The 12100-nt window shown below is 38.0% G+C and overlaps 1 protein-coding gene across 2 annotated transcripts; it reads left to right on the top strand.

Annotated features, from left to right (window-relative positions):
- Positions 1–232: 232 nt before the first annotated feature.
- On the top strand, positions 233–8701 carry LOC306871184 (TNF receptor-associated factor 2-like). 2 transcript variants are annotated; one of them, XM_079418953.1, is made up of 11 exons: positions 233–446; positions 698–948; positions 1230–1308; positions 1974–2072; positions 2335–2496; positions 2675–2749; positions 2887–2961; positions 3061–3561; positions 3645–3822; positions 4562–4710; positions 5662–8701. In XM_079418953.1, the coding sequence occupies exons 2-11, from the start codon at positions 761–763 to the stop codon at positions 5878–5880; spliced, it is 1725 nt and encodes a 574-aa protein (XP_079275079.1). In that variant the 5' UTR covers positions 233–446; positions 698–760; the 3' UTR covers positions 5881–8701. The 2 variants fall into 2 exon arrangements, with proteins under 2 accessions (XP_079275079.1, XP_079275080.1); XM_079418954.1 differs by lacking the exon at positions 233–446 and having other exon boundaries at positions 633–948; positions 5662–8699.
- Positions 8702–12100: the final 3399 nt, after the last annotated feature.

Here is a 12100-nt window from a genome sequence, read left to right as displayed (position 1 = left end):
CTAGTTTTGATTGTTTTTTTATTTTTAAAAATCAACAATACTAACAACAATAATAGTAGTAGTAATAATAATATATTTTTTATTATTACTTTATTAATTAATTTTAAACATGCATCATATTATACGTAATTGTATTATTTTATAATACATTGTTATTAAATATAAGAGAAGACTTTTGTAATATTTTCATTAGTTAAGGTTTCTAGCTTCACATATTTTGTCATCCTCATTCGCCCCCTAGTGGACGCTATCATCCTGCTATTGTCTGGAGAGAACACGACGCCTACCGTTACTCACCTTTTTAAGGAACACTATAAATAATATGAATAATAATAATAAATTATGACCATACTTATGACTTCACACGACAAGAACGCTGACTGTATTTGATACAATGTTTCACAGCACTGCAGGAGGTTTTATAATGTTCGTTGGACCATAATATGGTAGGACATATGGTATTTTAAAACGTAACAATATTTATTGTTATGAAAATAATCAGAGACCCCAACTACAGTAAATGCTACATGCTATATAAAACTTTATTCAGACGACGGTAACGTTATTCTTTGGTCATAGCTGTCATGCCTGTATAAGCATTAAACCGTGCGTGTATTTAGATGAATTTAACTATGCATATTAAGTTAATTATTTTATGTGACACAATGCAAAATCGTGTGTTTACATCCCCTTTCAGTGAAATGTGTAGAAAGATCCGTGTCTCTTCTCCGGAGCCTGGTCACATGCGCGCTCGGGAATAATGGCTGCACAGGAACCATCACCACCGTCTTCATTAGAAGGCAACAAACCTGGCTTCCCCAAGAAAATACTCGCCAACAAGCTGGAGGACAAGCATCTGTGCAATATCTGTCTGAAAATCCTTAGAAGACCGTTTCAGGCGCAGTGCGGTCATCGTTTCTGTTCTTATTGTTTTAATAAAGCAGTGAGGTAAGCGGCATTCAGTCCAGATGGCCCACCTGACACGACACTACAAAAGATGAACACGATCTGTCAGGCCTCCCGTGACATTTTTATGCGGATACAAGCAGTAAACGTTGCATCATAAATAAAAGCAGGCTGTCAGGTTGTGTTCGGCTTGGGAAACTACTATAGCCAGACTGTTGCAGCTATTGTCAAAATCAGCTCTTACTAAATGTGGTGTGCCTTTGTATTTATCCGCGATTTTTTTTTCTGCTTGCGTGTATGAAACCTTTACTTTTCCATCGCAGCTCCGGACCACAGAAATGCAGTGCTTGTATAAAGGAGGACATATTTGAAGAACCAACATCAATTTTGAAGCAGGGCTGTGTAAGTATTCGTTGTATTATACAGTAAAATTTAAATGGTAGACAGTAGCTTTGAATTATTTTTAGTGCTGATAACCCTTCCGAAATTAAATGAATACAAATAAAATGACGATTCACAAACTATAATCACTGTAGTTTCCACTAAAATGCCACATGTACTAAAATACTTTTACTGTTGTAAAACCACCGTAAATTTTTTGTTTTGTGTATTTTGGACATTTTTGTAACAGTGGTGGCTAATACAAAGTTCCTTTTAAAAATTTTGAAAAATATCCAGATTGACTATGATACGTTTTTTTTCATTTTACATTAATTGAAGTACAGTAACTGCAGTAATTGTGGCAGAAGCTGTGAAGTTATTTGGAAGGGTGGTGGCAAATGTCAGGCAGCCAGTTGTTATACGTTGAAAAGGATGATAACTAACGTTAACAGGAAACGTTTAATAGACATTGTAATTCTATAAGAATAGAAACATCCACACACAGATAGTTTTTTTCTGTGTGCTTAAAATAAACAGAATGTTATCTTCCACTGGTATGAACAATAATTATCTTTATAGTCATAGTTCTTGGTGTGAACAGGCCTTAACCAATTTTTCCACTGTCAGTAATGTAACAAGTGACAGTTGGAAGAAGATTTCACTTTCACTGTGCAAATTATTTTTAGGCTTTTCCTGACAATGCTGCCAAAAGAGAAGTTGAAGCTCTTGAAGCTGTTTGCATCAATGAGGAATGCAGCTGGACAGGCACCATCAAAGAATATGAGGTACTGCGTGTTTAAAAAAAAAAACTGCTTAAACCAGGTTTGCCAGGCTCGTACATAATTGGTTTGCAAGCAGATCTCCTAGCCTGACCATCTGAAAAGTGGCCCAAATCCACTAACAAACCAGCTTGACCAGACTGGGGGATCAACCAAGACCAGCAAATCATCTTAATCATTTATTTATTTGATTAGGCAGTGTTGTTTGTAGTTTACAACCCGTTTTAAAATGACATGCACCATCTGAATGGTTCTTTATCTCTCAAAGGCAAACCACGAGGGAAAGTGTGACTTCAGGATCCTTCCCTGCCCATCATGCAAAGAGCTTCTGAGAGCTAACGAACTTGAACGTCACAATGAGAGAGAATGCCCAGAAAGGACTCTTAATTGTAAATACTGCAAGGAGCCATTTCATTTTAAAAACATTAAGGTAACACTTTTTTTCTTATTAACATTAAAAATCAGAACCGTTTTTATTTATTTATTTTTTATTAAATGTACCTGAAATGTGAGGATCATTACTCAATCCTTTATTCATTCACGGCTTTCATCTTTTAGGTTTTGTATTTTTGTGATACTGCTAAAGAACTTTTTTTTTTTTTTTTTAGGCCCATGATGAGATATGCCCTAAATATCCAATGATTTGTGAAGGCTGTGCCAAGAAAAAAATTCCCAGAGAGAAAGTAAGTAAATAGTATTTAAACTTTTTACCTTTTTTTTGTTGTATTTATATTGTGTGTTTTTTTTGTTTTTTTGTTTTATGCCGATAGAGCTTTTTCATAGTTACTTTCATTAGAGTAGCTGTCTTTTCCTTCTGCAGTATGTGGACCACATTAAACTGTGCACCAAATTCAGAACACCTTGCAGATTTCACGTTGTAGGTTGTGATATGACGGTAAGTAATCAGACTTTTTCTGCATCCATAAGACCATATTCATATTCATTTGGGTTCTTCAAATGTTTTTTAGCATCAGGCTCTCTGATTTTTTTGTAGGTGGAAAAGGAGAAGATCCATGACCATGAGCAAGCCTGTTCCTACGAGCACTTAAACCTCCTATTGCACTTCATCATGGGCATCAAGGTGAACTTGGAGAGTCTGCAACCTCAGAGTCTGGAACTGGCCAGCCATAAGATCCACGAGCTGCATCAGTCTCTGCGGGAGCTGGAGCTGAAGATGGGCCAGCTGAGTGGAGCAGGGGCTTCCGTGCAGGGGGCCTGTGCGTCGCTGCTGCCACCGCCGGCTCCGACGCTGGGTACATCTTTTACCCCACTCCCTACAGCCGTCGGGGCAGCCTTGGAGCTGCAGCTACACAGTGAGAAGACCAAAGTAGCGGAGCTCAGCCGCCGCTGTCAGGAGCTGGAGCTGAAGGTAAGCACCTTTGAGAACATCGTCTGCGTGCTCAACCGTGAGATGGAGCGCTCCGCCACCACCATGGAGGCCTATAACCGTCAGCACCGACTTGACCAGGATAAGATTGAGATACTCAACAACAAGGTAAAGTTTCTGATGTAAAAGCAGATACGCGTGTTTTTTTTAGCCTGCGATATGGTTTCCTTCAATACTAGATTTTTATGCAGGTACGGCAGTTGGAGAGGACAGTAGGCCTTAGGGATCTCTCCATCGTGGAGATGGAGGCAAAGATGAGGGAGATGTGCGCTGCCACTTATGATGGTGTATTTGTTTGGAAGATCTCTGACTTCTCGAAGAAGAGACAAGATGCTGTAGCCGGACGGGCACCTGCTATGTTCTCGCCTGGTAATTTAATTTTGTATATTTTACTTTCATATTTCATGTTAATTATTAAGAATAGCTTTGATATGGACATCTTAAAGGAACACTCCACTTTTTTTGAAAATAGGCTCATTTTACAACTCTCCTTGAGTTAAACAGTTGAGTTTTACCATTTTTGAATCCATTCAGCTGATCTCCGGGTCTGGTGGTAGCACTTTTAGCTTCAAGGAACTTTGCTGCCGTACCATGGGTGCAGCAGGCACAATGATATTACGCAGCGCCTGAAAGTAGTCCCTAGCTATATCATAACTAGTTACCTAGCTGGGGACTACTTTCAGGCGCTGCGTAATATCATTGCGCCTGCTGCACCCATGGTACGGCAGCAAAGTTCCTTGATTATTGTGCCAGAATGAGAGTATAGTTCCTAGCCATATCGGCCTAGAAAATCACAACTTTTCATTTTCCGTCAGTCTTAGTACACGATGAGACTACAGAAGAGTCAAGCTTTAAATAGGAAAATTATCGAAACTCTTTGGTAATTTTTGAGCGAGATGCTAATGGTCTAATCCGATTCAATGATCTATGCTAAGCTAAGCTAAAAGTGCTACCGCCAGACACGGAGATCGCCTGAATGGATTCAAAAACGGTAAAACTCAACTGTTTAACTCTAGGGGAGTTGTAAAATGAGCCTATTTTCAAAAAAAGTGGAGTGTTCTTTTAAGGTATGGCATCTCACTCCAAAGTGCCCTGTTCTGTGTTACAGCATTTTACACAAGCAAATATGGCTATAAGATGTGTTTGCGCATCTATCTGAATGGGGATGGGACGGGACGTGGTACTCACTTGTCTCTGTTCTTCGTGGTGATGAGGGGACACAGTGATGCCTTGCTTAAGTGGCCTTTCAATCAGAAGGTCAGTGTGATCAATATCTAACATTGTGTGCCGTACCATTTCTTTATTCCTGAAATCCTGACAGACTTTCCAAATACAAATCAGAGAAGTGCTGCTGCTTACTAACTTACTGATACTAAAGAATAAAAAAGAAAATACTTGGGAAAAATACCTAGACCTTGAATACACTCACATCATGTATTTAAGTTGTAAGAAAAATATATAATTATTCCAAATTTTGGGGTTGGTAAAATTGTATTTTATTTATTATTTTAAGACACTAATGCCCATCAAAGCTACATTTATTTGATCAAAAATGCAGTAAAATCTCTAATATTTCAAGTTGTCATATTTCACAGTAACTCTTCAATATATAAATAAATGTTTAAAGTCATTTTTCCTATGATGGCAAAGGCGAATCTACTCCAGTCTTCAGTGTCACATGATCCATCAGAAATAATTCTTATATGGTGATTTGTTGTTCAAAAAATACATCATACTTTTTTATTATACTTAAATAGAAATTTGGAATAACAGCTTTTATATAAAATAGAAATCTAATTTTTCAGTGTAATTACAGAATAGAAGTATTAATTTCTTAAAAAGAAATACCTAACCCCAAACTTTTGAATGATAGTGTTATGTTTTTGCTTTTTACTTGTTTACCACAACATTGCATTTTTACAGCCATTAAATTAGTTTTATACCATTTTCAAGAAACGTTTTTATGTCAACTATGTGAAATCAGCATGTAACATCTTTGTTGTGGGCACTCCTAAAGTATGTCATTCACACACACATAATGTGTGACCGTGGCCATTTTCCATCCCTTTATGTTCTCACTTTTATGGGGTTCATGTTCCTTCCACTGTATCATGAATGACTGACTTCAGCTTTGCATCCATTCATACCTGTCTAAAAACGCGGACCTTTTTGGTCATTAAAATATTTATCCAACACCTTGGTCCTCAGGTCACCCTCATGTTGCTGGATCAGAACAACAGGGAGCACATCATCGATGCCTTCCGGCCAGACATTTCCTCTTCCTCCTTCCAGAGGCCTGTGAGTGACATGAACATTGCCAGCGGCTGCCCTCTCTTCTGCCCTCTCTCCAAACTAGACTCCAAGAACTCCTACATCCGAGATGACACCATCTTCATCAAGGCCATCGTTGACCTCACAGGCCTTTAAAGTGTCAGATGCCGCTGCTCCGCCATGCTCCTCTCTCCAGCCTGTAGTGGTTCCAGTGCAGTACTTTTTTTCCTGAAGCCTGTTCCCTTGGTCCAAGCTCTTTGCCGTGCTCGCATGAGCCCAAAGAGACTACGGTACCCAGTGCAATATTGCGCTGGGTGCGACACCACTCTGCATTATGTACCAAAATCGTTCCCAGAGTTTGTGCAGTTCTACTGTAATTTAGTTGCCCTTTGGGAACCTCTCACTCTCGTAGTGGGATAGCTGTCAGCTGTGATTGTAATGTAACTACTTGCCTGTGCCATAGATGTGGCACCTTGCCTTTTATAGAGATTGAGAAGACTTTCTCCACAAGACAGACGTCATTTCATTTCCAAGCGTTTGGCTTGTCGCACTCACTATTCGGGTACTTTTTTGCTTTCCTTAGTGTTTGAGCTACTCGTGAGTGAATGTTTCGTGCGTAGACGGACATTGAGTCACACTAACGAATGTCGATGCGTTCATTTTGCGACTGCGTAGTTAACTTGCTTCATACGCATCGACGGTCTTCTGACATTCCCTTTGAGCATTGTGTGCCTCGAATGTTTCTCGTTTTCATTGGCTTTCTGTAGTGGTGGACATTGCTTGAATTTGGGTTTCGATAACTTGCTTGTGAGCTGAGGAGTTTGTGTGTGTGTGAAGGTGTGATCAGTTTTTTGGCCTTCGTTTCCATTTTCGGTGTTCTTTGATGTATTAGTTTGCATGTTGGATCTGTGGAAGATACATTCAAGTTAGCAGCAGACCAGGTTTACACCCTGAGTCTGAGAAGTGAAGGCAGTTTCATTGTAAAATCGCTGTCGAAGAAAACAACTAAATCATGCTGGTGTTAAAACCATCGAGTTTTCCTTTGGACCTCAAATGCGTCATCAGCCGATGTGGTTATACGCGAATAAAAGATGCAGCCTTTAGCCTAAAGGTAGTGTAAGTAGGACAGATAATCTCGTGTGCTTTATCGTGACGTGGAAAGGCTAATGTTTGTTGGCATTTTGATGTTTTCTTGTGTTTTTGGGTGTTCTGTTGATATTGTGCTGCTTTGGGCAAACATTATGGATGCCATTAAAACTATATGACTTGCTTTGGACCGTGTCGATCAGTATAAACCAAGCAGGTGTTTGAGAATTCGTAGTCAGTGATTCCTGTCGTCTTTTTCCCAGAAAGACTGTGGGGTTTGCATTCTGTAAATGTGCTAGAAAATGAGGAATGTGATTTGTTATGCCATTTTGAAGTAGCCTCAGTCCTTAATAGACAGTCAGTTCAATGCATTTTGTCCATGAGATTTCTTTTGGTTTGCAACCAGAGAAGGCATTACTATACATATACAATGCATAACTCCTACATAAGGGCTTTTAGTATACAGTATGTCTTCCATGTGAGCTTTTTGGTCTGGTTATTTTCTGAAACCGAGTCTGAGATGCTTTTTTAAGATGCCTTCATGCTAACAAAGCACCTGGACCCAGCCTATTTTCAAACCAGTTCCCACAGATATCGAAACCTCTCTGTGCATGAGATGTTTTGATAGAGAAGAAGCGAAAACATATTGTACATTATTGGTTTACTTTATAGACCAACATTTTATTTGTATTGCTTTACCTTTTTTATCTGTTGATTGAGATGCGGTATATGACGGTTATAAATGCGAGTGTGGTATATTGTTAATTTAAGTATAAATAGATAAACTATACAGTGTACACGGTTTTACGACTGATGTAGCTGTGGATATAACAAATACGAATCATAAATATATATCATAGATTTATATTGATAATACATGTACTATTTCCTGTTGGGATGGTTTCAAAATGTGTTCGGGCTCTTTTTGGGCTTTGGTAAGTTCTCCACTTTGGCAGCATCCTCTGAGAGAATGAGATTCTGAAAGATCTTCCGGTTTTTCCTCTCTCTCTCAAGAACCTGTCAACATGAATAAATCTCACAGTCATAGATTTTCTTGCTTGCTTTTTGCCCCAATGAGATTTGAGTACTCGTGTGAATAGTTCTACAGATGTGATGTGCCTCTGTAGCATAACTGCTTCTCTATAGCTTTAGCTAACATTGCATGTGGCCAGGGTGTTGTATTGTAAATCATATTAATAATATTCTTTGAGAGTTTTGAAAAACACTTTTTCTTTGCCTATTATTTTGAGTAGACGTTACATGATTTATTAGTAGTAGTGCACACATTTTAGCTTGTGCAATTATACAAGTGTCCTTCCTGTTCTTGAGTGTGATATCTACTGTTTGCATTCACTCAATCTGGGCTCATGTTCATACGCTGAATAGGTGAAATGCTTGACCTTACATGGGTGAGAGCCCCCTTTATCTGTAAGAAATAATAAGTTTTTAACTGACTCTGACTTGCGTTTCATTTTTGGATAAGCATACACTAACACTAGAAATATGCTATTTTTTAAGTTTTTGCATACCGTTGAGATTAAAACTCGCAGAAATAATAATTTATGGAATCCAGGACTGATTTTTTTCTTCTTCAGCTGACTAAGATTTGTATACTTTTTATTTCTGAGGTTGCATTTCATAGAGGTTGCTTTAATAATCAGACTTTCTACGTAACTTTGTATGCCTTTTTCATGGTGTCTCAGTGCCACTGATCTTCCCGATTCTGTTTTACAAAGCTAGAGATGTTACTGTGAAGGCACTGGGGGTTTCTTCCGCAAATTGTGGTACTCAATGTGCCAAGGAAGGAACCTCTGTGTGATTCATGCTGTGTTATGATTTATTTCTCAGTGAAATCTAAAATAAAGTCTTTTCTGTTCCCTTCTCTCTCCAGTCTTGTATCATCGTAAGTTCTGTTGTATCACACTTGACCACAGGGGGGTGCTCATGCACCATTGGTCACTTTGCACTGTGGGGTCAATTTTTGGAAGGTTAGGGTTAGAGCTTATCAGAGAATGATTTCCTGTTAACTGATTTATTTTGTACATATGATAATGAACAAATCAAAGGTACAGTATGTGTCCAAACATTATCTCTCCTCGCATAAATACATTTCTCACTCTCTATTCCAGGAAATAGCCTATGAGCTGTTATGGGGGTGTAATAAAAGGGCTTCTTAGACTGATGGCTTTCACAGAGTCCAGTGAAGTGCTCTTGAGTTCAGGGCTTCCCTGTTGGACTGAGAGCTACAGTTAGAGGTGAAGAGGGTGATGTCTGAGCAATAGCACTTTCTGCCAATCTCGCATATCCTGCATTACTTGATGTTTAGCGGAAGCACATCTGAAAGTGGTTTGTTTTATCTGGTTAAAAATTATTCAGCTGAAATTCCTCAAGGTGATATAATTTTTGGAAAAAATGCTTTTGTAGTTCAGCAGTAGGATAATATAGTAGATCTTTGTGTTAATCTCCAGATATGTACACAAAAGAAAGATTTCAAGATTTCAAGCCAGTCATGAAGTCTAATAGCTTACAGTGAATCAAGTGTAGGCTTTATGAATTAGATTTTCCCCCTCCTTAAGTCTGTCATTGTACAGCTTAAGTATTTTGGTTTATGGAACAATTTGAATGAAAGCACAAGATGGAAGATTGCCTAAAAGGGCTTTCCTGTAGGAAATATGTCCATGAACGGAGCCTTTTTAAGTATATTCATTTGAGCAAATGATGGCAGAATTTTCATTTTTAGGTGAGTATTCCTATTTAAGTGATTTTTGTAGGAGCTTGGTATATTTTGCACACACATGCTTCATTATTTCCCCCCTGCCATGTTCCGGCATAAAAGGGCAATACCAGAGATCTTCTCACTAGACAGTGTTCAATTAGGCTTTTTGTCCATGATTTTTCCCATGGGTAAATCTGGAGCTCTGTATCACAGTTAACAGACCCTAATCTGAGGATTATTCCCTCTATCACAGCTTCCTCTCTGTGTGTAGTCAGCAGATAGAAAATGATGGGTCTGAAAGAAATAAAGCTGTCCAATGCTTGAGGCTGGTCAGTATCGAGGCTTTTCAAAATGTTCAGATTAATTCCAATTGTTTCATTTAAATGGTGCTGATTCTTAAGAATTATAAGAGATCTTTTACTCTATGGCTATTTTTAGTGGCGGCATGATAATGTATTTGTATAGCTGTGTCTGTCCTGCAGATGTCACTGTGTTCTTTTGAACTACCCCCCCTCCCCCCTTAACTGCATAGTTTGTGCCATATTGTTCATTTTGGCATCCTCAGCACCATCTTCAGAAATCATATTTTAGCTGAATTGTGAATGTGAGTTCACAGTCTGTATTGAATTGAATTCAATGCAGTGAAGGACTGTAATGAGAAAGCCTCGTCATTCTCGATTTCTCAATGCAAATATAAACTGCGTGGCCAGTGTAGTTCAATTTACAAACATGGAAATTTCTTTAATTTTCAAAGCAAAATCGGCATTATTTTTAAACTAATTTTAATCTAAATGGGATTGTATAAAATCAGAAATGAATTTATTTGAATATGTTGATACCCAGCCTACTTGTCAGTGATTGTAAGATTGACTATTGCAGCTCAAGCGTATGCCAGGCATTAGTTTAAATTTTATATTGTTTAACATTTTGCTTGATTATAGGCTCAGTGTATTGTTATATGTTAAACAGCAGCTTTTTAAAAAAAAAACAAATTAGCCCCATTAGGATGTTTTAAATGCTTTCATTGTGGTTGCAAAGTATAGTGTTTCTTTTCTTTTGTAATATTTATTGTGTACAAGACAAAATAACTGGAGCTTTAATCATCTGCTGTATTACTGAGTTCTGTTACATCATCCAAGCAGAAAGACTTCCTCGGAGTCCGTTTCCCCTGTAACATACTGATTTCCCATCATCTCAGCAGCCATAAAGACATCCCCTGTGCTGGGGCTCAGGTTACCATTTAGGGATGTACAAAGAACACTTTGACCCACTTGAGAAAACAGACTCAGACATCCTCTTGGAGCCCAAAAACTGCTGATTTATCTTAGCGGTAACATATTACACTTGCTGTTCCTTTAAGTATTGCACCTGAGGCCAATGTTAACCAGCAAATCCTTTCAAAGGAACTGTCGTAATGCTTAGAAAAATAAAAGGCAGTAACCACTCTTTGGGCTGTCTTTTATACAGTGACTTTTATAAAAGATGATTAAAAAATAAGTTAAGCTTGTCTGATTGGAGGCAGCTAAGATGTTATATGACAATTATACACATTGTTTTTTTTTTGTTCCGGGTTATTGTTGTTAACTTAAACTACAACTATTGAAAACATTTTTGTTAATGGAAAATTTAGCTAAATTAAAAGAAAATTAGAAATGTTGCCTTAGGAACTGAAACCGAAATAAATCTAAATAGCAATATTAATAAAAGCAATAAAAATGATAAAAGCACACAAAAAAAATGACTAAAAATGAAAATACAGAGGTAAAACTATTTCAAAATAATACTATTATAATAATATTACTATAATATAGTATATGCTGTGAATAATGCTAAAATTACACTGATTGTAATGAGACATAAAAATAAGTTTCAACAAAGCAACCATTGTAGCAGAGTTAATGATCAGGTCCCACTAGCAGTCTGGTGTCATCCACAGCAAATTATTTCAGAGTATACTGGTCAACCAAAACCACATTTGATTGGTTACAAAAAGCAAGTCAGTTTGTTTGTATATTGCTGCCTTGTACATCTTTTTGACCGTAATTAGGTTGTGTATCTTTACTAAAAGTGCAAATAAGCTGACCAGTTTATCTTAGACCAGTCCTCACTGTCTGCCTCTGTGGGAAAGAGATAGTTCACCTAAAAATCAAACTAATCATTTACACATTGTCATGTTATTCTAGACATGTATAAATTGTGCATAACAAATAATGATGTTTGGGAAGGTCCAATCTTATTTGGACCACATGTTTGGAACAACAAGAGGGTGAGTGAATGATGACGGAACTTTAATTTTTAAGTGAATTATCCCACGGGTTTAACTCTTACATCATAGAGGCAGGGCTCTGAGGGTTAACATGGCATGATTATGGTTCACAGTGGGGAAAGTTGGAGTGCTCTTTTGGGGAATGTGACTGGACGGAATGGATCTACCTGCTGAGAGAACATGGCTCTGCGCTGAAGGAGTCATGCTGAGAGTAACTGGGTTTGCTAAGCCTTTTCCCACATGGAGGTTTCCATGCCTTTGATGGTTGCTTTTAAATGTCTGACGGCAGCATTTGTATGTTTGATGAA

This window comes from Barbus barbus (assembly GCF_936440315.1).
Source record: "Barbus barbus genome assembly, chromosome: 6".
NCBI lineage: Eukaryota > Metazoa > Chordata > Actinopteri > Cypriniformes > Cyprinidae > Barbus > Barbus barbus.
This window is presented reverse-complemented; position numbering and strand designations above follow the sequence as displayed.

Coding starts and splice junctions, on each gene's coding strand:
- LOC306871184 (XM_079418953.1), top strand. CDS start 761: ATGGCTGCACAGGAACCATCACCACCGTCTTCATTAGAAGGCAACAAA. Junction 2,073..2,334: donor GCACCATCAAAGAATATGAG/GTACTGCGTGTT, acceptor TATCTCTCAAAG/GCAAACCACGAGGGAAAGTG. Junction 2,962..3,060: donor TTGTAGGTTGTGATATGACG/GTAAGTAATCAG, acceptor ATTTTTTTGTAG/GTGGAAAAGGAGAAGATCCA.